At 43.9% G+C, this 26,776-nt stretch overlaps 1 protein-coding gene across 1 annotated transcript in view; it reads right to left on the bottom strand.

Annotated features, from left to right (window-relative positions):
• Positions 1–1,535: 1,535 nt before the first annotated feature.
• Positions 1,536–26,776, bottom strand: part of cpne4a (copine IVa) — a 46,761-nt gene continuing 21,520 nt past the window's right edge. The window contains exons 5-16 of the mRNA XM_079275932.1: positions 24,475–24,549; positions 23,677–23,760; positions 21,778–21,867; positions 19,439–19,537; positions 16,567–16,653; positions 13,878–13,937; positions 12,304–12,437; positions 11,401–11,455; positions 10,321–10,372; positions 9,448–9,581; positions 8,185–8,421; positions 1,536–4,678 (exon numbers count right to left, since the gene is read on the bottom strand). Coding sequence (XP_079132058.1) covers positions 4,547–4,678; positions 8,185–8,421; positions 9,448–9,581; positions 10,321–10,372; positions 11,401–11,455; positions 12,304–12,437; positions 13,878–13,937; positions 16,567–16,653; positions 19,439–19,537; positions 21,778–21,867; positions 23,677–23,760; positions 24,475–24,549 — 1,239 coding nt within the window. The 3' untranslated portion in view covers positions 1,536–4,546. The remainder of the gene's footprint in view (positions 4,679–8,184; positions 8,422–9,447; positions 9,582–10,320; positions 10,373–11,400; positions 11,456–12,303; positions 12,438–13,877; positions 13,938–16,566; positions 16,654–19,438; positions 19,538–21,777; positions 21,868–23,676; positions 23,761–24,474; positions 24,550–26,776) is intronic.

Genomic DNA, 26,776 nt, shown 5'->3' with positions numbered 1-26,776 from the left:
GGATGAAGTGGATGGAAGTGGATGTAGGGATCGTGAAGTTTGATCCTGATGTAAGATTTGATCAAACTGTAGAATTTTAGGAGGTTTGTATTGGCAAGAATGAGACTGAGAATCTTTGACATCGAAAAAGAGGTGGGAGTAGCAGCTGCTCCTTCATGTTAAAGGAGCCAGTTAAGTTGGTTTGGGTATCTGCATTCCTGTGCGGGTTTTCTGGACATGTCCAGCTGGGAGGAGACACTGGGGCAGACCCAGAATTTGTTTGAGGGATTGCTAATCCCAGTTGACCAAGGAATACCTTGAAATCCCTCAGGATGAGCTGGAGGATGTAGCTGGGACTACCTTGTTTATTACCCTTGTGTCATTGAGACGAAGGCCCAAAATGGATGGATGAATTGTGAAGTTTGATCCTGATGTAAGAATTGATCAAACTGTAGAATTTTAGTTTTACATTGGCAAGAATTAGAATGAGGGGCTTTAACTTCCCTCAATGGAGCCAGTTAAGATGGCCATGGCATGTGATTAAGTTGTCTGCTGGACGCTTTCTGGAGTTTTTTCCCCCAGCATGTCCTACGAGATGGGGACAGGTGAGTAGAGTCAGAATTTGTTCTCGGTATCACTTCTCCCATCTGGCCTTGGGATCCCCCAGGAAAACCTGGAGGATGTTGGAAAAGTATATCTGGAAGTACTAAGTCAAAGGCAGCTGGACTTCCTTCCGATTCTTCAAGATCTTATGCCTATCATTAAAAAAGGCTGCATGGAACCAATCGACTTGCCTTTGACTAAGCACTTCTATCTATACCATGATCTAGATCAGCGGTTCCCAAACTTTTTAGGCCACGCACCCCCTTCTACATCCCGACCGGGTTCACACACCCCCAACCCCCCCCCCACACACACACACACACACCTTAAAAAAAAAAGCAACAGAGCCGCGTAAAAATCGGACGAATGAGAGAACAGTTTGCTCGCGCGTGGCGTTTGTTTACAAGATAAAAAACACAAAAACTCTTCCTGCACCGTGCCTTCGAAAAGGTAACGGACGTAACGTTACGAAGGTAACGGACGATTGGCCAGATTGGCCACATCTGTAGGCTCGTCTACTTGCAGAGAGTGAAACTCACTCTTCTTCACGCGACCGACCAATGTAGCCAGGATGTCTTCGGACAAAGCATCGATGCGCGCGACAGTGTTGTTGGACACCGGGATCACGTCCAACTTTTTCGCTTCTCTCTCTCCAATCATACATTCCACCATCTCTTTAACATTTTTCCCTCTCCACCACCGCCTCTCCTTCTCCCTATTACGCGGTCAGAATACTACCACAACACGCCGCCTGTCTTCGGCAGAAATGCGCTCATCCACGCACGGGAACAACACCGAGTTGTAATATAAACCTCCATAACACCCCGCCACTCTCGGCTCATACCTCCCCAGCAACGAGACACATCACCCGGTCACAATACCTCCAGAATGTCCCCCGGGTGAAATCCGGGACTTGGTTTTATGGTTCCGAGTGGCGGGCGCTCACCCGTTGGCGCTGGGACGCGAGGTCTCCGGCCGCCCCCGCCGTGAGGCACCCGATCGTCAGGTCTTCAGCCCTCGGAACAGGCCGCGGGTCAATAACTCGTGGGTGGCGGGGTAGAGGCGAGGCAGATCACAGAAAAATAATAAAGACTAGAGTATGGCAAAGATATGTTGATGAGAAACGTATTTGTACGTCAAACACAAACGTAATCAGGGAGAAAATACGTTCGTGGTAAAACGTAATTGAGAATGCATTTTAGTTTTGGGGGAACGTAATTTTTAGGAGACAGGACTGCACCGCCATTACATTTTTCCTCTCGCGCACCCCCTAGAGGCAGTTCTCACCACACTTTGGGAATCCCTGATCTAGCTGACAAAAAATCTTTACATTCACCTGGTAATCGGGATGTCTCGACTACCTTGTTTAGCCTGCTGCCACTGCTGCATGGATCTGCATAAGTGGTAGAAAATTGATGGATGGATGAGATGTGAAGACTGATCCTGTCTTAGGACATGAGTAAACTGTATACTTTTAGGAGGTTTTACACTGAAAGTTGTATAAAACTGACAGTAAATGTCCTCACAATGTCGTTGCACCCTTAAAAAGGTCTAGATGCCAGATGTGATTGTTCCAGAGTGAACAATGAAAGGACAACAAAAGTGAACCAGGAGCAGTATAATCAAAGACAGAAAGAGACATGGGCAGGTGTTGTGGCACAAAGTGAACAGAATCTATCACCATAGTCTAAAAATCTCTCCAAGGATACTCAGGTTGTGCTTTTAAATCTACTCACACATTGTCGCTTACACGTAAACATGCTTCAGAGCAGAACATCCCCATCATCGGGTACACTGTAAACATCATTATTACTCTTATTACTCACTACCAGGAAACAGAAACCACATGGACCGAGGAGTCCTGCATGGAGATTTGCATGCAAAACAACAGTTCATGCATCTGCCTCGCCTTAGAAAAACAACAGTAGAGGATGCAGACGTCTGTGAAGGCAGCTTGCTTGTTCATCTGGCAGAGATCCAAAATGCTTTACAACGTACGAACCTTACGAAATTTAGCAAAATATCGATAAACTCTTATAAAACCAAACCAGCAGGGGGGGTGGGGGGGGTTCATACATTCCGTCATCGACTGTTTCCCTGCCTGTCATGCTGTCTGCAGGGAAGCAGCGTTTGGATTGGTCAGTGTTGTGTGTTTATGTGCTATTAACATCCGTTAAAAACACTCCTGAATGGTACAATCAGCTCAGCCTCTGCAGGTCCCGCATGCACAACGGATGCTAAAGGTGCGACAGTCAGCATTACAGAACCCAAGTTGGCCCACAAGATAAGCTACGAAGTTCTTCCTCACCTCACTGATACTTTTAGTGCTACTCTGCCTCATTTCCCAGAAACCTCTATGACTTCACTCGACGACTCAAGGTGGCGGCTGCGAGTGTTTCGTGTCCAATCACACATGAAAACTGGCGCCGCCAACGTGTTGGAAGCCTGGTGATGTGGTGACTACTTAAAGGCCTCGTTGGCGAGCTGCTGTGGCTGGTGAACAACTGCCGACATGCTAGCTAGACAGTAATTTGCAGATGCTAGTCAGCCAAAACAGCTCAACAGACTCGCCTACTTGCTACTAGTTAGCTAACTTCTGGTCAGCAGATTAGCTGGTTAAGTTGCTAACTGGACTAAAATGTATCTATAATTTAAAGTTTAGATTGTGCCATACATTTTGGCAGTTAATACTGTGACATAGTAGGATTATGTAAGATTGGATGGTGCGAAAAAGCAAATATGATAACTTTTGGACACAAACGGTTTCCAATTGGTCAACACGACAAACACGAGTCAGCAACTTTCTTCTACGTGAAATCTCTGCATAGATTTACTTTGCCTCCGCGGGCAAATTCCACTGAAATAAACTGATTCTGATAATGAAATGTTTAACCCGATATCACGATGAGGCGTATCAATAAATATCATCATTTCCACGTGTCATGACTACGCATTTTAGACTCGTCACTCAACGCCACGTTGTTTCAGTAACACGATCACGTTTACGTTCAAGCAACAAAACTACGGTGAAAGCAGAGGTTTAGGTAAAAGATCATGGCTGGGCTTAGAATAAGAACGTAAACTGAGTAAAACAAGAAAACATGTCTCAAGCAAAACAAAAAGTAAGAAATTACTCTTTCAGAATTTGCCATGTTGTTCATACGCCAATTGGTGAGAGCGGGCTGGAGAAGCCGCTTTCATTATCAACAGTATCATTAAAGAAAAGAGAAACACAAATGTTAGCTACAATTCTAAAAAAGCTCAACCAAAGTAATGCTACATAGCTAACAAATGTGCTTTAAAAACAGGCTATTAATGGCTACTAGTAAGTGTAAACTCTGGTTTCTAGTGGGAAGTAAAACTTAGACCACGACGTGAAGCATGTTACCCCCACGTGATACGAGTTTTAAGGTATTACCCCTCGTGTCCCGTACTCAGGTCTGCAAAACAAAACGATGTCTTGGTTCTTATGTGTGATCAACGAGACTTCCTGTTCTTCTGTGTTCAGGAACACTAGAAGCGGGAAACACATCGCCCACGAATGATTTGCTTCAAAAACACGCTTTAGCTCCACAAACCGTCAGCATCACTGCAGGGTTTGATGAACTACATTGCATCAGGACACGCCGCTCACACGTTTTATCACATCGCTCTTTGAATTGTCGCTCCTCAGCTACTTTGACTGTTTTGGTAAACCACTGCAACCTGCTTCGCTACTCTTTTTTAAGTTTTGTGCCGTAAAGCAATCCAGCTGAACTTCCTGTTGGTCCAACCTGTAAAATCCCCCCCAACGTAAAATAAAGTCTGGAGGCTGATCAAATCTTTAAATGAGCCCCTTCCTCGTGGCAAACTGCTGCATGCTGCACCTTTAACATCCGCATCAACAAAGAACAGAAGACAGTAAACATTATTCTCAGTCTGGGAGAGGTTGTGCTGTCTGAGGGTGGGGGAGGGGCGGCGGCGCTCAGGGGCCGAACTGCCTGGAAGACTGGTACTGGCTGGGCACTTTGGGCTTGATGCCCTTGCTGTTGTAGTAGTCAACCACCTGGTTGGGCACCTCTGCTAACACACTCTTAGCCAGAGCAGCTGGAGACGCCTGAGGAGGAGACAGAAGGAAAATCATGCTGGATATGTGATTCAATCTACAAACATGAGACAGGCTGCTCATTCAAGTGTTCGTCTCTGAGAAAAACAGGCGTTGGAATGAACAGGACAAACATTCTAGGTTCCTATTTGAAGGATTATTGTCATGGTTTCACATTTTATAGACAATTTATCATGAATCCCCTTCACATTCACGTTTTCCCATCATCCATCCGGGTTTTTAAGACTGACTTTCTTTGTTCCAGACAGCCATTTGTTCCAGTTCATTACTGTACATGGTGAAAATCAAACTGCAGAGAGTAAACCTGTTCTCCAAAATTCTCACTTTATAGATGCTTTGAGTTGGCTGCTGAAAACAACAATAATGGTGATTTTAGGACAGAGGTGTGAGTCTAACTTTAACTTTTCACTTCAGATCGCAATTTTCTTTCTCTGGATATTCAACAATTTGCAGACGAGTCTGAAGCGACTGGAATGAGAAGTCAGCACCTCGGAGTCTGAGGCAAAGGTTTTCTTTCAGGAAGTGGTTCTCCAAAGGAGCTTCAGTATTCTGGGGGAACTTGTGAAAGAACAAAATGAACATGGAGCATGAGACAGATTGGAGTGGCGTCAGCAGAGATGCAGGTATTGTACCGACTCTAGAGGAATATGAGCCTCGAGATCAAGTTCTCGATATACGGCTGATCTAATAATATAAGGATAATACATAATTAGATTGTGGCTGTAAGAGGTTGAAACTAGTTTACTTGGCAGAGCTCAGACATCTGGAAGGAGAATGACCCAGTTGAGGTGATTCAGGATTCAACTGATCTGGATTCCCCCCGTGGAGGTTTTCATGAGCATGTCCAGCTGGGTGGACATCTCAAAGCTGATCTAAAGCTCACTGGGGGGATTATACATCCAATCGGGCCGTGGGAACACAAGGAGCTGCAGGACAAAAGGCTGATGAGAAGAACTAAACAGACGCCAAATTTGATGCTAAAGCTAACGTTAGCTGTTCTGGCGAGCCCTCCCGTTCCGTGACGGACGTATTTAACGTCGGCAAGTACGTATCAGCTGCTGCTGGGCTATCTCAGGCTGTATTGTCCTTTTTATTTGGTCGTTGGAGTCGGCGTCATGGTGATTGTCGTACATTATTGGGTGTCGAGAAGGGGACGGCCATTGTGCTGAAGGCCCAACATTCAGAGACACCAATAGTCTGAAAAATGTCCCATTGAACAGTTTGTTACCCTGAAAACAAACGGCCATTGTTCTGAAAAAAACACCCTCTCGCCATGAAGTACATGAATGATTATTATTAGAACAATACTTTTAATGACGTCGGTTGGAACAAAGTATTTCATCAGTCAAACATATTTCCTCAGGTTGAAATCAGCTGACATCTGAGTATTTCTTTCCCCCAACAAAAGTTATGCAGTGGTTTAAAACCATTCATAAGGACCCACAAAATCAGCTTTTTATAAAGGTATCCATGCAAATATTTCGGACAATAATCCGTTCTTTGTGATAGCTGCAATATTTCCTGAGCCCATTCTAGTTCCCCGGAGGACAAACCCTGCTCTCGCGTCAGCCTCAGGACTTGGCTGTCACTACCTCATGTGTCTTTACTGTTTGCTTTATAATAGTCAGCGTCTTTGTTGTCCAGAGAGGTTTCTGTTCACCATGAAACAGGGCGATGATTCAACCTATTTAACAATGAAATAAATCAAATTTACTAATATTCGACGGTTAGAGATGATCGATCTGCGGTTGTTTCATTTTAGTGGAAATAACCTGAAATGAGTTGCTGCCTTGTAACAGATCAGAGAGGAACGTACAAGATTAGTAACTGATAATATAGAGATTGAGCCCCTTAAATATATGCACACAAAAGGAAAACATACATATTGTACGGACTATATGGTGGATTCTACTTTTGGGAGAAATCCCAGACAGCAGCAGGTGGAGAGTCTCGGCCTCGTTCTGCTGCTCTCAAATGAGAATTTGCTTCATTTTGGTCCACAGACAGAAACTCTCTTTCATCACACAGATTAAACCCAGGAGGGAAGAAATATACCCAGTGTCTGTAAAAATGAGTCCAAACTGAGGAGATAAATCTCGTCTGTACAGTAGAGTCGTAACCTTGTTAAAGACTTGAAATTCATTTTGAGAGAAATAAATTATTTCCCACTTATGACTGCTTGGCAGATTGCCACCTCGTCTCCCTTTCTTAAAATGTGAAAATCGAATTTCCTCAATAACTTCACACTCCCGTCCTCCACTTCCAATATGCTCTGATCCAGATTCAACACTCCTCTTCTTGGTTTATTGCTTTCACAGTCATCCACAGTTCCAATATATTTGGGGGTCAGACAAAGTTATATATACACACACTGTATCATGTTATATCAAGAAGACATCTTTCACATTAACACACCATCTGCTGCCGATACTTAGAGGCTTTTAGCGCCTGATAACAGCTGAACGTGTTCGTAATAACGACTTCATTTACAGGGAAAACAACAAGTGCTTCAACAGCGAGGAACAACAGATTATAACAAAATGAGCAAATGGTTATTTTGGTCCACCCCTACTGATGATATTGTTCTACAACGAGGGCCACAGAGTCGATCGTAGCTCATTTTAATTAAAAGGTCATTTGTCTTGTAGATTGTTTTCACTTATTGCTGATTGAAGGTAATTACTTCCTGCTGCTCTCATTTCACAGTAAAAGCATTGCATTTACAACTCATTGTAAAGCAGCTTCGGAAAATAATGACATTGTCACTGAGGTTAGCACAGACTTATATACTGTGTGTTATGATGATGCCCGTCGAGGTGTCCGTTATGAATTAATGGACCACTTGAAGACGTTCAGGATCCTCAAAGTCCATTAATTCCTGATAAAGGACACCTCAATATCCCACTGATACCACGGTCACTTTCCAATGCCCCCCAAAAAATGAAGACAATTAAATTATATTTTCATGCCTTTTGCTGCCAAAATGATTCCTTGGTAAGCCTGTGGGTTTGACTAATACCTGGAAACGCGATGCTAGTAAGAGTCAAAGTCAACAACAAACGGTGTATTAACTGTCATTTTGTTCTTGTCTTTGTGTTGATCTCATCTTCTATTTGATTGTCTAGTTTAGTTCGATATCGACCCATTCTCATCCCGTCACCTGCAGATGCTTGGTCGGGACCTTTTGGCCTCAAAGCTACCTGCTTAGCTTTAGTAAAGGATCGAGGCAGCCTTGACTCAGTTGTACAAAGGACACCAACAGCGGCATCCTAGGGGACAGTCTCTAGCAACAGAAAAGAATATTGTGTCCCACGAGGAACAAAGAATCTTGAAAATAGGAAACAATAAAGGACTTAAAATCGCTCCTTGTGGAACTCCTCTGTAGAACAGAACTCTAGGACAAAGACGGCAAAAAAGAAAGTCACTGCCGGCACGACAAATGAACATCTGTGTTGAACTGGAAACAGATGTTTTTTAAGTCCATCCGATAGACTCACGTGTTTGAAGTTGCGGAAGGGGACGAACTGGACGATGTCCCGGAGGACGGGCTCTCCTTTGGGCGATCGCAGGATCCCGTCGTTGCCGTCCAGCATCTGCATGTCGCTGAAGTCGGCGTTCCCGATGCCGACGATGATGACGGACATCGGGAGGTGGGAGGCCTGGACGATGGCCTCCCTCGTGTCGGCCATGTCGGTGATGACGCCGTCCGTCAGGATCAGCAGGATGAAGTATTGCTGCGAGACAGAGAACGTAAAAACAATCGGAGGTTCTCAGGTTGACGTAGTTAACATATATATTTTTTATCTTTAAAAAAATGAACAGAAAATATAATATTGAAACTACATAAGAAATGTCAAAGAGGACCTTTTATATAATCACAAATATGAAGCTAAAATCCAAAAAATCACAACACGAAAAAGACAAAAAATAAATAATAGACGTCAATGGTGAATTAGATGCACCTGCTGAATTTCAAATGTTTTGCGATGCATCAAACCAACTTCACATCTGCTCTCAAATGTCAAAAGTGAACCGAACATGACTATAAAGTGACTCAGACCTAAAGAAGTGCAGTTGTGTTTTTCTTTTCTTTCATTTTTCATGTCTTTGACATTTCTGTTTTCAGGCTGTTTCAGTCTCCACCGTCTCAAACTGGCTGAAGACGAACGGTGAATAAATTCCACCAGAGTTGTTGCAGTTGTTTTGTTATTTGCTGAAACAATGTCACTTATCCACTTACTCTCTCAGATACTCAATAAGTACTTGTCAGGTGATTGGGCGAACCATCTGTCAATCAAGTTGAGGAAGGAAAACGCCTTTTCATCACGAAAAGTCTTTCGTTTTTTTGCTCTTCTTTCAATAAAGAAATGCTCTTATAGAATCTGTGCTAATCTCTTTAGGAGCCGCAATTGTTGTTTGGAACAAACAGTAAAGCCACGCCCATAACTGCCAGTAGCTGATTAGTCAGAACCACCGTGGTTTGGACCAGGAGACAACCTCCGGTTCGTCTTGAAGCTGCATTCTCTCTAGTGTCCACCAGGGGGCGACTCCTCTGGTTGTATAGAAGTCTATAGAAAATGACTCTACTTCTCTCTTGATTTATTCCCTCAGTAAACATTGTAAACATGAGTTTATGTCTCAATCTCTAGTTTCAAGTCTTCTTCAATACAGCATGATGTTCATTTAGTACATTATGGTCCATTTAGAGTCACACAGACCATAAAGCAGGGGATGCTTTAGGGGGCGGGGCTTCATCTCACCATGGCCTCTTTGGTGTGGACCTCCTGCGAGGCGGAGTTGGCGACCTTCTGGATGATGGGGGCGATGTTGGTGGGACCGTAGAGCTGCAGCTTGGGGAGGCAGGCCTGGTAGGCCTCCACCACGCCCTGGATACCTGACAGCAAACATACATCAGAGTCATGAAGCACAAACATGAATTCACTCAAACACAGGAATCTGAAAAACATCCCTCATTTTGAGAAATCTTTTTCGACACATTCCTGAACATTAAATCTTTTTAATGGTTCCAATGTTTCCTCCACAAACACAACCAGACTCTAGAGGACCAGTCAGGTTCACTCCGTGTCTCTCTGGATGTGTTTAGAGGCGTCCCAGCATGCTCGGCGGCAGCAGTGGTGTGGTTTAGTGTCTCCTTCCTTCACACACACACACACACACACACTACGCTAACACTTTCCCCTGCTTCCAGTCTTTGTGCTAAGCTAGGCTAACCGTTTCCCTTGCTTTTCATTAAAAATTAAAAAACTTAATTTCATCTGACAATTAAATAACTTTATAACTTTAACTGAATGGAATAAGATTGTGTATCTAATAGAGTTGGCTGAATGTTTACATCATCAGTGAATCAGCTTCTTTCTCAATTCAGCAATTAATTCAAATGATAAAAAGTCAATTTTCACACTGAGTGGAGCTTTAGAGGAGTTCATCGGACTCCTTCACCTCCTCCTTCACCTCCTCTGACTGACGGAGCTCCTTCGATCCGCCGCCTCGTCATCACCAAACTGATTCTCGGATCAAAGAGTTTCTCTGACTTCTGCAGCTCAATATCAAACATTTGACTCTTTTTATATTATTCTCTTTTTCAAAGAGAACGAGAAAATCAAAGCTCCTACCTGCACACTCTGGGTTCTCCTCGTTAAAATTCACTGCGAAGTCGTGGGAGACCTGGAGGAGGAAGAGGAAGAGGAGAAGGAGGAGGAGGAGGAGGAGGAGGAGGGAGAGGAGGAGGAGGAGGAAAGAGGGAGAGAGGGAGAGAGGAGAGAGAGGGAGAGAGAGGGGAGATACAGGAAGTCTGTTTGATCTCATCATCAGAAAAAAAACAATGACATCAAGACCTTATGATTATAATATGGGAAAGATTGTGAATGATTCATAAATGAATTACTGTGACCGGAGGCATGTGTTGGTATTTCACTTCGGAGGAAGATAAATAAATAAATAAAAGTAACTCAATTAATAAATAAGTAAATAAATGGTAATAACACAAAAAATATATAAATAAAAAGAAACAATTAAAATATTAAGGAGAATATGGAAAAATAATGATAATAATGATAATAATAATATTAAAGTTTAAACAAGTAAATGAATGTATTCATTATTATAAATGGTATTAAACTCATACGTTATTGTATTTGTCTGTTATATTGCTGTACTATACATACATAATGTTTTACTATAGTACTATATGTCACTTCATATATCCTGTACTTTATTATGTTAATATGTTTTACTGTTTTATTAAATGATATGAGGACTTTATTATATTTCTACATTAAAAGATATTCATATTTTGGTGTAAACTGTCACTTTAATGACTCTTGTATAGTTTATATTTTGTCGCTTTATATATCTCTTATTATTTATAATTATTATGTTTGCTAACATTAGCCACCGTAAGCTAGCGTTCAAGAAAAGGCTGAAAGCAGCAAAACAAAAGAAAAAGTTAAAGAGTGAAAGTTTTTTTTTTCTTTTGTTCTGAAGATTTCAACGTCACAACTCGGACGTTGAAACGCAGCGTTTGCAGCTTCTTGAATGGAAATAATCAGCATCAGACAAGCAGCATGCCGCAAGGCATCATGGGAAGGGAAGTGAAGGAGCAACACTCCGGGGTGACGAGGAGGAGGCCGGCTGGTAATTACCAGAGCCCCCCCCCCCCTCCTCTGAAGACAGAGAGCATGCTGGGACATTACCTTGTAGTCAGGAGGGATCTGAGCTCCGAAGCCGAACGCCGGGAACATTTTGTCACTGAGAAGAAAAAAGAAAGAAAAGAAAGTCAGAGAGTAAAAATGTAAACGAGGGTCTGTGATTGGCTGCTGGGTTAACGAGCTCATTCACACCGGCCGCTACGTCAACACAAAGCACAGACATGACTTCTGATTGGCTGTGAGAGCGTCAGCTGATGACTTCCTGCTCGGATCGTCTCATTGATGTCCTGATCAAAAAGCTTGGGACAGAATCATTCCTACAAAATACGACATGAAAATAGTTTGTTCCTCGTCATGTAACTTGCGTACGTCAGAAACGGCACTTCTGTGATTATTTTAACGATCTGTTGAACTAAACCTAACTAAGCTGTTTCCTGTGAACAGAAGTTTCTTTTGAAAAGACTGTATTCATGTAGCGAGCAGGAATTGACACGTGTTGCTGGACCTTCGGAGGAAGACGAAGAATAAATGAGGAGTAACGTTTCTTAAGATATCATACGTATGTGTGAGGAAACATCTGATTTTAACTACACTTCAGGAGTTCCTCAAACTGAACCCTGCAGACAGAAAGATCTTCAGGGTTTTTCTCTTCACTGAGAATAAAGTACAACCTTTCTAAAGATGTGACATTATAAAAGTGAAGCCTGAAGGTTTGAACAGTCTCTCAACAGAAGAAATGAAACCTGGCAACTTCAAAAACCCAAATACAAGAAGAGAAAGAAGGTAGAGCTCAGAGCATGAGAGGAGGTGTGCTGTTCTATCAGCGCTTCTGTATCTGAATAAAACATGTAGTTACAGGAACAGAAGCTCAGGTCGTCGTTCTGAGTGTACTGTCCCTTTAATGAATGGACTCCTGTGATTGGCTGCTGCGCTGTGACTCAGACCCACCTGTCGTAGTCCTGGCAGATCTCCCCCACGGCCACCAGGGCCTTCAGGTACTCGTTGGGCTGGTACGGGTGGATGTAGTGCAGAGAGCAGCTGTTTCGAGGATCTCCGTTAGACGCCGTGAAGTCGATGGCTACCTGGAGACACGGCGACCAATCAGAGACCAGCGTCAGTTAGTCGGCGAGCGAACACGTTGGCTGGTTTACTACAGCTGTCTGAACCCCAAATAAACTGATTTAACTGCAATAAACGGATCAAAAAAGATGCAGAAACAACAACATAATAATGCCGACTTGTAAAAAGTCTGAATTCATGTTTGGTTAGTTCAAGATGAAGGAAATTACTTTTAAATGCTGCTTTTCTGAATGTAGTCTGGGTCGATCGGTGCTATGCTAAGCTAACATTGTCGCAGCTCCAATCACCACTCAACATCACGTCACACAGGTGTAGATACGGCAGCGTGTCATTGTGTACGTATGGTTTACACGCACACGTTTATACACACCGGCCTCTGCCGGTAGAGCCTGAACGAGACGCTCCGATGTAAACACAGCAGCGCGTCACACGGAGAGGTTTGCGTCCGGTGAGTTGTGGCTGATGAGTCGGGACTTTCACACAGGAGGCAGCTGTTCGATCGAGCGTCGTTAGGCCTATTTCAGGGGGGCTGAAGCCCCCTCAAATGTTCTTCAGCCCCCCCAAATAATTTGGCATTATTGGCTTTAAAAAAAACAAGAAAAAAAAACGTTTCTTTTATTTTTATTTTGGTGATGTCATTAAATGAAACTATTGTTTCTCACATGGACAAGTTATTTATAACTAACATGCTACATATGTGCGTGCCTTCTGGTTTGTATGTTTTCTCACCCTTCAAATTACGATCCTGCTCGTAATAAAACAAGCAAACAAGTCAAAAGTTGAACCTGTCGGCTCCATTCTCCAGCCATCGTGTGCGTCGCTTTAAGAATCAGGATTTGGGAGTGACGCGGATATGAAAGCTAGTTTATCCGTCTTTCCTTTACAAGCAGGAAAATTATTTCTCTCTTTACGTGAGAAAAGTTCATATTTGTGTTGTCAGATTCCACTATGACCCTGAAATGCTGTCTCTTGGAGACAGCACTTCTGCTCAACATTATGGTCCATTTAGAGTCACACAGACCATAAAGCAGGGGATGCTTTAGGGCGGGGCTACACGCTGATTGACAGGTCTCTACCAGAGACGTATACGGTGTCTCTACGTCGCTCCCCCTCAGTCCACAACAAACATGGCGACGGTCGTATTCAAAGGTGGCGACAGTGAAATCGGCGAACTCAAAACTGGTTCGACTGGTTAAACTAGTTCGACTGGTTAAACTGGTTAGTGGCCCCAGTGATGCTCCTGCACGTGTCACCGTGGTTACCGTTTCCACGGTGACATCGGAAATTACTCCAAGTGCACGGGACGCTTGTTTAATTTATTTATTTTCTTCTTCTTCTTTTGAAGAGGATGATGACCTGAGTATGCGTGTGTGTGTGTGTGTACATGTGTGTGTGTGTGTGTGTGTAGATGTGTGTGTGTGTGTGTGTGTGTGTGTGCTCACTGTAAACTGGATCTGACAGCCTCCCATGATGTAATCCAGGAAGGAGTGCATCTTGATGATCTGCAGACAGAACATTTCATATTTTAAAGGTTTCAAATGAAGTGAAGTGACATCACGCTTTCATCAGCTGACTGGTATCGTCCAATCAGATTCAAGCAGCCGTGAACAGCAGCTTTCATAACGCGACACTTGTTCTGATTGTTTGTTAATTTATTGTACAGAAATTGGAAAACTACATGAAATCTACAAATCAAATATTGACAAAGTGTTACCAATGTGAGAAAACAATGGAGGCTCCCCACTCCCCTCCTCTCTCCTCCTCTCTCCCCTCCTCTCTCCCCTCCCCTCCTCTCCTCCCTCCTCTCTCCTCTCCCCTCCTCTCTCCCCTCCCCTCCTCTCCTCTCCTCCCCTCCTCCCTCCTCTCTCCTCTCCTCTCCTCTCCTCTCTCCTCCTCTCCTCTCCTCTCCTCTCCTCTCTCCTCCCCTCCTCTCCTCCCCTCTCCTCTCCCCTCCTCTCTCCCCTCCTCTCTCCCCTCCCCTCCTCTCCTCTCCTCTCCTCTCTCCTCCTCTCCTCTCCTCTCCTCTCCTCTCCTCTCTCCTCCCCTCCTCTCCTCCCCTCTCCTCTCCCCTCCTCTCTCCCCTCCTCTCTCCCCTCCCCTCCTCTCCTCTCCTCTCCTCTCCTCCCTCCTCTCTCCTCTCCTCCCCTCCTCCCTCCTCTCTCCTCTCCTCTCCTCTCCTCCCCTCCTCTCCTCTCCTCTCCTCTCTCCTCCTCTCCTCTCCTCTGTTTCCGTTTCCGGTTGCGTGTGAGTGGTGGACGTGAGTGTGAGCGGCGCGGAGGTTTGATTCTTGTTTCACTGCTTTGGGATTTGTTCCTCTGTCTCTGCACATGATCAGGTGAGATATAAGCGCTGTATTTGTCGGTAGAACGTGTGGTTAGTGGTGTTGTTTGCCGTTGTTCGGGAGGATGGCGTCCTCCGAGACGCCGCGCCCGTCAATCCGGCACGGAGTCCGGGTAGTTCCACCGGACAGCAGCGTGTCGGTGGAGGAGGTGCTGCTGGCTGTGGGAGAACAGCTGACATGACAACCTGGCAGATCTCCCCCACGGCCTGTTCTGCAGGCGTGGCAGATTTTTAACATTTCACGTAAAGCTGATGAGACTCCGGGCGCGTGGCTGCTGGAGGAACCTCTGTTCTTTAACAGCTTCATCAGAACCCAAACGCTGGCAGGGGGGAGGAAACAAGCTGCTGACGTTCACAACCCCTCACCTGGACAAGTTTCAGGCAGCAGAGAAAAAAGCCATCTATGAAATCTGTGTAAAGGTTGTGAACCTCCGCTCTCTGGCAGGGTTGACAGAGTCGAGGTGGACCGGGTTCTTTGGCCCAGGTTCTTCCCCGAGAGGCAGCTGGAGGTGCATGTACAAGCTGCCCATTGAAAACCGGACAGCAGACCTCCAGTGGAGGGTTGTACATGGAGCTATAGCCACCAACAGATACCGGGCACACCTGGATCCACAAATTGGGGAGGAGTGTTGTTTCTGCGGTCAGACTGAGACTCACACACACATAAGGGTGGGATAAGGATCATGTGATCAGAATATGAGGGGGGGGGAACAGATAGCCCAAATCAAGGATAAAAGGAGATGCTTGCGATACGCAGGCTGGGATTTCTACACGAGCCGTCCAGACGCTCTGAGAAGAAGATACGGACGATCGCCACTGAAGTATTCGAGGACTTCGTCTCTGTTCACGGAAAGAAGACCGCTGTTCGTGGACAAAGATTTAAAGACGGAGATTTTCCTCTCCCCACTGCTCGACTTTAACAACTGAACAACAGAGGAACGCGGCAGTCCTAGAAAGACTTTGTACTGAGCCTTGAGGACTGTTGAACGGACTCCGCTGCAGAGCAGGAGGACCGAGGGTCCGGCCAGACCTTCACTCCTAACAACTCCAAAAGAACCTTTTCATCGCACCATTGAAATCCAGCTCCAACCGAGCCGTCTCGGCAACTAAAACTAATGAGTATAATCTAAGAAGAAAATTAAGATAACGAATCAAGTGTAGTGACATTTTATGTGAGCTGTAGCTTTAACCCTTGCAAACTAACCAAATATAACCTGCAATAAATATCTAATCTGCATTTAAAGTAAATTTCTCAAGTGCATTTATTTGCTCAAGTAGTAAAAGTTCCTCGTGGCAGTAAAAAGTTAAAGCCATTGTATGTCTAATAACTGAGTTCTGTAAGGTTATCCTAGAGACCGAATCCACTTAACAACCCCTTACGGTTTTAGAAAGAATTAATCCTAGCCGTTAAAACCTAACCTGGCATTTACCAAGAGCACGGATCCAGAAGAGGGAAGCTGCCATAACCGACGCGACCGGTAGGAGCGCCCGGGGTCAGGGTGGCCCCTCGACCGAGTGCACTCTGACCGGAGGAAGCAGGGTAGACGTCGGGAGTAACGGCAGTTAGAAGAGCCAGGCGAGTTCCCTCGCAAGAACACCAGCTCGACAATCTTTTAATAGAGAGCTGAGTCAGTAAGTAGCCCCGTATCGGCCAGAGAACCCCGGGATCTAACAGCCTCCGCGGGGTTAACTGTGCTGTTAATGAGCCAAACGAAACCCTCACATGTCACATTTCCCAGCACTTGAACACACCGTGAGGGACAGAAATCAGGTGCTTTAATGATCGGTCACCTTGCACTGGTTCAGAATGACGATCCCAGAGTTCCTGTAGTTCTTCTTCTTGACTGTGTATTTGGGATTCAAGCACGGCCACTGCACCTGAAAACACACACATTCATTATTACAGCGAGTTATTGTCATATAAACAGAAATACAAATGTAAAAAAGCAATTAGGAACGATACAAAAACCTCAGGACATTACATACGTGAGCGACAATAACAAGAAGAAATCACAGAACGGCCATTTCTAAATCAATAAAAGCTTCATGCATGAAAGAATATTAAAGTAATTAATACAAGCATTTGAACAGGAGATAAAAATCTGTTCATCAGAAAACAGCATGAACATTTAACTTTAACCACGACTTCAAGAAAACGACTACAAGTAGCATTTAAAGCGTTCGAGTCATTTTTCATTTGCATTATATTTTTTAACTCTTTATGACTCATTCCACTTCTCCATTCATGACGTTTTATTTCCTTTGAAAAGGATTCTATTTACATTTTAATGTTTTCATGTTTATATTTATGATGCAACACACGTTGAACTGTGTATGAAATGAGCTTGACAATAAACTTACCAAACCTTCATGAAGTGGATATTTTAACTTGAATGAAGTAGTTTATTTGACCTGAAACTAAATGAACCTTAAACGTTGTGTTGTCACATCATGAAGGAATGTCATATTTCCATCAGGGTTTACTGGAGAACAGACTAACATCTGTTAGATGTTGACGCTTATGACAGGAAACAGACGTCTCTGATTTTCAAAATAAAAGCGGCCAGCAGTTAATCTCTGATCAGTTTTATCCACTGTAGGTGAAGCTGATCATTGAGATGATAATTGAGTCATAAAAAAGATCATATAAACAACATAACTGAGTCCTCAGAGGTACAAACGACAGTGTTGATGATGGCTTTAATAACACACGTTGTATTGATGGAAGATGTTTGTTTATGAGCACGTTACAGACTCGCTTTCTGTCCCTACACTTACGTTCTGAGTGTAAAGCCAAGAAAGACAAAATGCACAACAATAATAAGTAATAATAAGTGTGTGTGTGCGTGTGTGTGTGTGTGTCTGTGTGTGTGTGTGTGTGTGTGTTTTCCACTGCACTACAAGAGCACAAGCCTGGAATCCAAGAAGTATGAAAAATCATTGCATTTAATCTCAAAATTACAATATTGGTCAGAAAGAAATCACAATGACATATTTCGACAGAAGTGAGATGAGCGTCCTCACGTCTGAGTGGAGAGTCTGACACACGGCCATGTCAACCACAAAACACCTCCGAGCTCCTCACGATGCTTCAGCTGGCCAGACGAGGCCTCCGAGGATTCACTCTGACTCTATTACAACGAGACCGCGGGAGAACCAGGCGGCACACGGAGGTTCACACTCTATTTGTGTCCGCACAGATGGATGAGGGGGGGGGGGGGGGGGAACCGAGAGCTCCCTGGAGGCCTCGGGTGAGGAAGGAGGCCAATAAATAAAACCTGAACAGAAGAAGAAGAAGAGGTGGGGGAGGGGAGGAAGGGTTCCCCGACGGGACTCGCCTGACTGCTCACATTGTTTGTCCTCCTGTTGGATGACGGCAGCGATGAGACGACTTCCTGTTTCAGGGTTGCTGGAGGTGACACTCGCCGATCTCTGGCCAACAACTCGATGTCTTCGTGGTCCTGACACCTTGAGTCGACACTGGGCATGACTAACATGATGAGTTAACACGCTGTTGGTTTGATCTGATCATGAGATTGGTTGATCATTCACAGCCACAGTCTGAGGTGACAGTGAAAGATGAGACCATCAATAGCTTGGGCCTGAACGCAGGCGACAGCAAACTATGCGACGCATTCAACACCTGCAGCGCTTCACGTTTGACTGTTTTCAGCCTCAGAAGAAGGATTCTCTTGAAATGAGAAGTGAAGGAGGACGAGTTCATCAGACCGTCAGAGAGGATCATTACAGTGAAACTATTCGTGTCCTCGTCACTGATAATGAGACAGCTGAGAGGGAGCCGCACATCGTTCGTGTGTTTTCAGCCGTGTGTTGTCATCTTCAGGCAGTTTGCAGAGAGAAAAAACACAACCTGAGCATGTGGAGACAGAGCGCCGTTAACGGAGCGCTTTAATTAGCGTCCGCCAAATGTCTGTCCACAGCCGTCTCAGGGAACTGCGTCTTCATTAGCTCGACCTCCGTCTCCGCCGTCCCGGCTAATTACACCGTCTGACGACATCAACTGTGCATCAAAGGTGCGTTTTCAAAGGGCGCTCACGCTGCTGGTTGGAGCTTTCACGGAAATCCTGGAGCTGCAGGAACCTGACGGAGATCAGGTCATTTCCTCTTCAAGCTCCCGGGGCTAACGTCTGCTGCTAACTGTGGTTTGCAGCCGCTTTAGCGACGCGGCTAAGCGGAAGCTAACGTCGGTCAAACGGTCACTGTGGTGAGACGGGTTCAGCTGCAGATGTTTTGGCAAAGAACTCTGCAGCCGTGCTAGCAGCTCTGTGAGTCATGCTAACGGTAGCATGACGACGTGCTCACAGTGACGATGCTAACATGCTTTAGATTGTTGACCATGTTCATCGTCTTAGTGTTCGCAATTTAAATGCAACATTTGGGGTCACATGGGCTGTTCCCTAGATCTCGCTCCCTAGAGGGCGCTGTTACGCGCGGGTACCACAGACTGTACTGTGAGGTGGACGTAGTCATCGTGACGTCACAGATTGGTTTGTGGATGTTTTGAAGGCTCCAGTTTGTTATTTTGGCCGTCGCCAAGCCAAAGTTCTCCTGGATGTCTCATCTCGTTGTCTCTCACTCAGACAGCTTGAGAGGTTGATGACTGGACGTATGTGAATGAAACCTTAATGTCTTCGTCTCCTACCTGTCGTCCATCGATGGCTCCTCTCATCTCTTTGAACGAGGCCTCGAACTCACCGATGTAGTCGTGCTTCCCGTTCGAGTCCCAGTCCCACACGGTGCACTGAGTGGACAAAAAAACAGAGACATCTCAGTGGACAGCTGAGTTATGAACCGATGAGAAACAAAAACATGAAACATGTCTGAACCACCAGAGGAGAGACGTCCCTCTATTATCATGTCTGAACGTGATCATCACACTCTGAGTTATGTAATCATCATTCAGGTACATTCATCCGGTGATGAAGACTCTCGTTATACAGAATCCTGGATGAAGACTCTCGTTATACAGAATACTGGATGAAGACTCTCGTTATACAGAATACTGGATGAAGACTCTCGTTATACAGAGTCCTGGATGAAGACTCTCGTTATACAGAGTCCTGGATGAAGACTCTCGTTATACAGAATCCTGGATGAAGACTCTCGTTATACAGAATACTGGATGAAGACTCTCGTTATACAGAATCCTGGATGAAGACTCTCGTTATACAGAATCCTGGATGAAGACTCTCGTTATACAGAATACTGGATGAAGACTCTCGTTATACAGAATACTGGATGAAGACTCTCGTTATACAGAATACTGGATGAAGACTCTCGTTATACAGAATACTGGATGAAGACTCTCGTTATACAGAATCCTGGATGAAGACTCTCGTTATACAGAATACTGGATGAAGACTCTCGTTATACAGAATCCTGGATGAAGACTCTCGTTATACAGAGTCCTGGATGAAGACTCTCGTTATACAGAATACTGGATGAAGACTCTCGTTATACAGAGTCCTGGATGAAGACTCTCGTTATACAGAATACTGGATGAAGACTCTCGTTATACAGAATCCTGGATGAAGACTCTCGTTATACAGAATCCTGGATGAAGACTCTCGTTATACAGAATACTGGATGAAGACTCTCGTTATACAGAATACTGGATGAAGACTCTCGTTATACAGAATACTGGATGAAGACTCTCGTTATACAGAATCCTGGATGAAGACTCTCGTTATACAGAATCCTGGATGAAGACTCTCGTTATACAGAATCCTGGATGAAGACTCTCGTTATACAGAATCCTGGATGAAGACTCTCGTTATACAGAATCCTGGATGAAGACTCTCGTTATACAGAGTCCTGGATGAAGACTCTCGTTATACAGAATACTGGATGAAGACTCTCGTTATACAGAATCCTGGATGAAGACTCTCGTTATACAGAATCCTGGATGAAGACTCTCGTTATACAGAATCCTGGATGAAGACTCTCGTTATACAGAATCCTGGATGAAGACTCTCGTTATACAGAATCCTGGATGAAGACTCTCGTTATACAGAATCCTGGATGAAGACTCTCGTTATACAGAATCCTGGATGAAGACTCTCGTTATACAGAATCCTGGATGAAGACTCTCGTTATACAGAATCCTGGATGAAGACTCTCGTTATACAGAGTCCTGGATGAAGACTCTCGTTATACAGAATCCTGGATGAAGACTCTCGTTATACAGAATCCTGGATGAAGACTCTCGTTATACAGAGTCCTGGATGAAGACTCTCGTTATACAGAATCCTGGATGAAGACTCTCGTTATACAGAATCCTGGATGAAGACTCTCGTTATACAGAATCCTGGATGAAGACTCTCGTTATACAGAATCCTGTCGGAAACGTTTGTGCTTCTTCTTCTGAATCTTCTGTCTTTACAACGTAAAACCTAAAAAGCTAGATTATTAGCTTATGTAGAAACGTGTAGAGACGCTGTGATAAGAGGTGCTGCTGGACCCTCCGTCCACACTGTGATGTCCTCCCACTGGAACCAGTGGAACCACACTGGTTCCACTGGTTCCACGAATAAATCAGACGAGAGCTCTGAATCCAGGACGCTTCATGAAAAATAGATCGGAAGAGGTGAAGAAGAACGCTGATGGTCTCACAGCGAGATAGGAAAAGATCTCCATCTCATGAATTTACAGAACACACACACACCATCACACACACACACATACACACACACACACACATACACACACACACACACACACACACACACACACACACACTATCACGCACACACTATCACACACACACAATCACACACACACTATCACACACACACTATCACACACACTCGTGCTCCAGTTCTCATTTCAGTCTGGTGGTTTCATATTTTCATATATTCATGCAGGAGTTTTAGTGAGCAAGTGGGCCATTCACTGTGTGTGCGTGCGCGCGTGCGTGCGTGCGTGTGCGTGCGTGTGCGTGCGTGCGTGCGCGTGCGTGTGCGTGCGTGTGCGTGCGTGTACCTGCAGCTTGCGTTCGTGGTCTCCGCTGCAGAGCGAGTTGAGAGAAACTTTGAAGGTTTTCCACACCGGGTTCAGATTGTTCATCACCGTCTGAGAGACACGGAGGAGACGAGAGGTTCAAGAACAAAGATGGCCGAGCGTCTCGGAGATAATCACAGTCGTGTTCACGAGTCTTTGCTGCGTCCAAGCAGCTCGCTGCAGCAGAATGAAAGAGAAGCTGACTGTGTTTGATGAAAGATGGAATAACAACACTCAGAGTAGAGGCTGCTCATCCAGCGTTCACCGCTCATAACAAGCAGAAAATGACTTCATATGATCCATGTCATCATGAACCAGGAAGTATAAAGAACACAACAGTTTTATACAATCCGTTTCTGAACCTAACTAACCTTAAACTAGCAGGTCGTTTAACAGAAACAGAAGCAGCCACGACGTAGCGTTTATTCAGCACGTGAGCTAACAGGTGACAGACACATGGTACTGATGGTACTGATGGTACTGATGGTACTGATGGTACTGATGGTACTGATGGTGATTGATCCGCCGACAACACAAACAAGACGTGCCAGAGAGGTGGAGACGTGGTTTCAGCTGATAGCAGCGTGTCGTCTGTGTGTGTGTATAACGTGTAGTGTGTGTGTGTGTGTGTGTATAACGTGTAGTGTGTGTGTGTGTGTATAACGTGTATTGTGTGTGTGTGTGTGTAACGTGTAGTGTGTGTGTGTGTGTGTATAACGTGTATTGTGTGTGTGTGTGTATAACGTGTATTGTGTGTGTGTGTGTGTAACGTGTATTGTGTGTGTGTGTGTGTAACGTGTAGTGTGTGTGTGTGTGTGTGTGTATAACGTGTATTGTGTGTGTGTGTGTATAACGTGTATTGTGTGTGTGTGTGTGTATAACGTGTATTGTGTGTGTGTGTGTGTAACGTGTAGTGTGTGTGTGTGTGTGTGTGTATAACGTGTATTGTGTGTGTGTGTGTGTAACGTGTATTGTGTGTGTGTGTGTGTAACGTGTAGTGTGTGTGTGTGTGTGTGTGTATAACGTGTATTGTGTGTGTGTGTGTATAACGTGTATTGTGTGTGTGTGTGTGTATAACGTGTATTGTGTGTGTGTGTGTGTAACGTGTAGTGTGTGTGTGTGTGTGTGTGTATAACGTGTATTGTGTGTGTGTGTGTATAACGTGTATTGTGTGTGTGTGTGTGTGTGTATAACGTGTATTGTGTGTGTGTGTGTATAACGTGTATTGTGTGTGTGTGTGTGTGTGTATAACGTGTATTGTGTGTGTGTGTGTGTAACGTGTAGTGTGTGTGTGTGTGTGTGTGTATAACGTGTAGTGTGTGTGTGTGTGTGTATAACGTGTAGTGTGTGTGTGTGTGTATAACGTGTAGTGTGTGTGTGTGTGTGTGTATAACGTGTAGTGTGTGTGTGTGTATAACGTGTAGTGTGTGTGTGTGTGTATAACGTGTATTGTGTGTGTGTGTGTGTAACGTGTAGTGTGTGTGTGTGTGTGTATAACGTGTATTGTGTGTGTGTGTAACGTGTAGTGTGTGTGTGTGTGTATAACGTGTATTGTGTGTGTGTGTAACGTGTAGTGTGTGTGTGTGTGTATAACGTGTATTGTGTGTGTGTGTGTATAACGTGTATTGTGTGTGTGTGTGTGTAACGTGTATTGTGTGTGTGTGTGTGTGTAACGTGTAGTGTGTGTGTGTGTGTGTGTGTATAACGTGTATTGTGTGTGTGTGTGTATAACGTGTATTGTGTGTGTGTGTGTGTATAACGTGTATTGTGTGTGTGTGTGTGTAACGTGTAGTGTGTGTGTGTGTGTGTGTGTATAACGTGTATTGTGTGTGTGTGTGTATAACGTGTAGTGTGTGTGTGTGTGTGTGTGTGTGTGTGTACCTCCGTTCTGTAGACCAGCTGCATCGTGGCGTTGTCGTTCACGCGGTAGATCTCCAGGAACGGGTCGGATTTACTGAAGAAGTCCTGCAAACAAACAGTGAAATCTTTGAGTAAAACAAACAGACGCATGTTGATATGTTTTTATATTTATATGTATATTATATTTATATATATTTAACAGGTTAACTGTGGTCAATGGAGCTCATTTACAGCTACTCAGCAAAAACACGTTAACAACACAAGTATTTCAAATAATCGACAGCTGATTGAGGGATTGATTTGTTTGTTTTATTTATGCAGATGCTTTTATTATCTTCTAGCTGTTGTTTGGGATGTTCAGATGTTCTGGACATGTGAGGTGATGAAATGTTCCTTCTATTTCTGCACAATGTGAAAGGTTAGAGGAGAGGAGAAGAATCTCTGTTGGACAGCAGGTTACAGAGTTTGACTGTCCGGCTGTCTGAGCAACGTCTGACCACAAAGAGCTTCAACTCAGGCAGAGCACCGACTCATCTCTGGTGAAGTCTGCAATGTTTAAACGGTCTGAAACTGTTGAATACTACAAAGAGACAGAAAACAACGGCAAAGAGACAAATAACCACGACAAAGAGTTACAAAACAATACCAAAGAGACAGAATGACTACAAAGATACACTTAAGAGCTACAAAGTGACACGTTGACTACAAAGATACACTGAACAACAACAAAGAGACACAAAATAACTACAAAGAGACAGTGAACCACAACAAAAACACACATATTGACCACAAACAGACACAGAGCAGCTACAAAGAGACCTTGTCGTCCAGTTTTCTGGCGCTGAACGAGAGCTCGATGTAGTCGTCGTTGCCCGTCAGCTCCTCTGCTGTGATCTGCAGACAACACGAGAACATTTTATAATTAAGACTCGTCTGATTTTATTAACGAAAGTAAACTAAGAGCAAATGAAATGTGATGAAACAGCGATGAGTTCAAATCATTATAATCAGCTTCTTCTTCTTCTGTTTTGCCCTGAAGCGTCAACACATTAATATCAGACAGCGACATGAGATGATGGACGACATGTTACAGGAAACAGAATAATATTCAGATCAACAACAGATCAGCCTGCAGGTTTTCATATGACGGGCTTTCACTTTAAAGGTGCAGAAAAATGACCAAAGATGAATTCAGTTTGTGTTCATGTCATCATGTAAACAGACATAAAAAGAGCTGAGGGACAGAAAACATATTGAATTATACAGGAAGACAAATCTGCTGCGACAAGAAATGACTGAAGAGGAGAAGGAAGGAAGGACAGAAGGAAGCAGAGAAGGAGGAAAGGAAGAAATATGCAGAAGTGAAAGTACGACACAAATGAAAGAAGTAAGAAACAAAGAAAATATATAAGAATGATAGAAGGGAAGGAATGTGGAAGTAAACAAAGAAGGAAATGAGAGATATAACAAATGAACAAGGGAGGAAGAAAGAAGGAAAGAGATAAAAGTTTACAATCACCTCTGAAGTCTTCCTCACTCTCTGATCTCAGATCTGTAACCTTCTTGTGTCTTAAACAACAACAACAAGCTGCAGCTGGTTCAGGATCTGTTTGTAGTTCAGCTGAACCAGGATCAGGACTAAGTTCATGTCTCCTTCTGTATCTGACTTCAACTGATCTGAGGTCTGTTGTTTCAACCCTCAGACTGTTTGAAGTTCAGTGATGTGAAAAACAACAGAGAGGAAAGAAAAGACAAAAGTAAGGCTAAGGAAAGGAAGGAAGAAGGATTCATGGAAAAGGGAAAGGAAGAGAGGAAAGAAGGGAGAAAAGAATAAAGAAAGGAGAGAAAGAAGGAAGGATGTGCGATGATAAGAAGAGATAGAGAGAGAAAAACAAAGGAATAAATTAAATGAAGAAAGATGGAAGGAAGGAAAAGATCCAAAGTAAGGAAGGGAAGAAAGAAAGAAAAGGAGGATAAATGAAAATGAAGGAAAGAAGGAAAAAGGTAGGAAGGAAGAAATGAAGGATGTAAGACGTAAATAAGAGGTACAGAAAAAAGGAAGGAATAAAGGAAAGAAAGAAGGTAGGAACTAGGAAGGGAATGAAATATGGAAGGAAGGAAGTGATGAATGAAAGAAAAAAGGAATGAACGGGTAAAGGAAGGAAGAAGAGATTAGAAGAATGAGACAGAAAAGAAAGAAACAGAAAGAATTTTTTTGAATGAAATAAAAGCTCTGGTTCGCTGCTTCCTGCTCAGAAATCCTTTCAAAGTAAAACCCCCTGAACCGTTTCATGTGTTCACAGAGGTGAAGAAAAACATCAGCGTGGGATTTTCCAGTTGTGGACGAATGACGAAGTAAATCTGTGAGGATCAGAGCTCTCACAGCTGATTGGACGAACCACAGAAGCAGCACCTGAAAAAATCCTGCTTCCTGTCTGACAAAAGGCTTTAATGTCTGAGAGGCAAACACTTCATGTGTGTCAAGAAAGTACAGAGATAAGAGATGATCCCTCACTGGCTTCCCACCGACAACAATATGGAACTGAGTCACACCACTGGTTTAAAACTGAGACCTCAGTTGATTTCAACTGTGGGAAGAGGGGAAGAAGAAGAAAGAATGAGGGATAGAGAAGGAATGAGAGAAGAAAGACAAAATTATAGTTGTTAGTTAAATAAAGTTATGATGAAGCAGTTAAAAGGAAACTGTTAGAATGAAGCAGTTACGATGAAGCTGTTACAATGAAGCAGTTACGATGAAGCTGTTACGATAAAGCAGTTACAATGAAGCTGTTACGATGAAACAGTTACAATGAAGCTGTTACAATGAAGCTGTTACGATGAAGCTGTTACAATGAAGCAGCTACAATGAAGCTGTTACAGTGAAGCAGTTACAATGAAGCTGTTACAATGAAGCTGTTACAATGAAACTGTTACAATGAAGCAGCTACAATTAAGCAGCTACAATGAAGCTGTTACAATGAAGCTGTTACAATGAAGCAGTTACAATGAAGCTGTTACAATGAAGCTGTTACAATGAAGCAGCAACAATGAAGCAGTTACAATGAAGCTGTTACAGTGAAGCAGTTACAATGAAGCTGTTACAATGAAGCAGTTACAATGA

This window comes from Melanostigma gelatinosum (assembly GCF_949748355.1).
Source record: "Melanostigma gelatinosum genome assembly, chromosome: 9".
Taxonomy (NCBI): Eukaryota; Metazoa; Chordata; class Actinopteri; order Perciformes; family Zoarcidae; genus Melanostigma; species Melanostigma gelatinosum.
The sequence above is the reverse complement of the archived record's forward strand: the minus strand, read 5'-3'. Positions and strand labels throughout refer to the sequence as shown.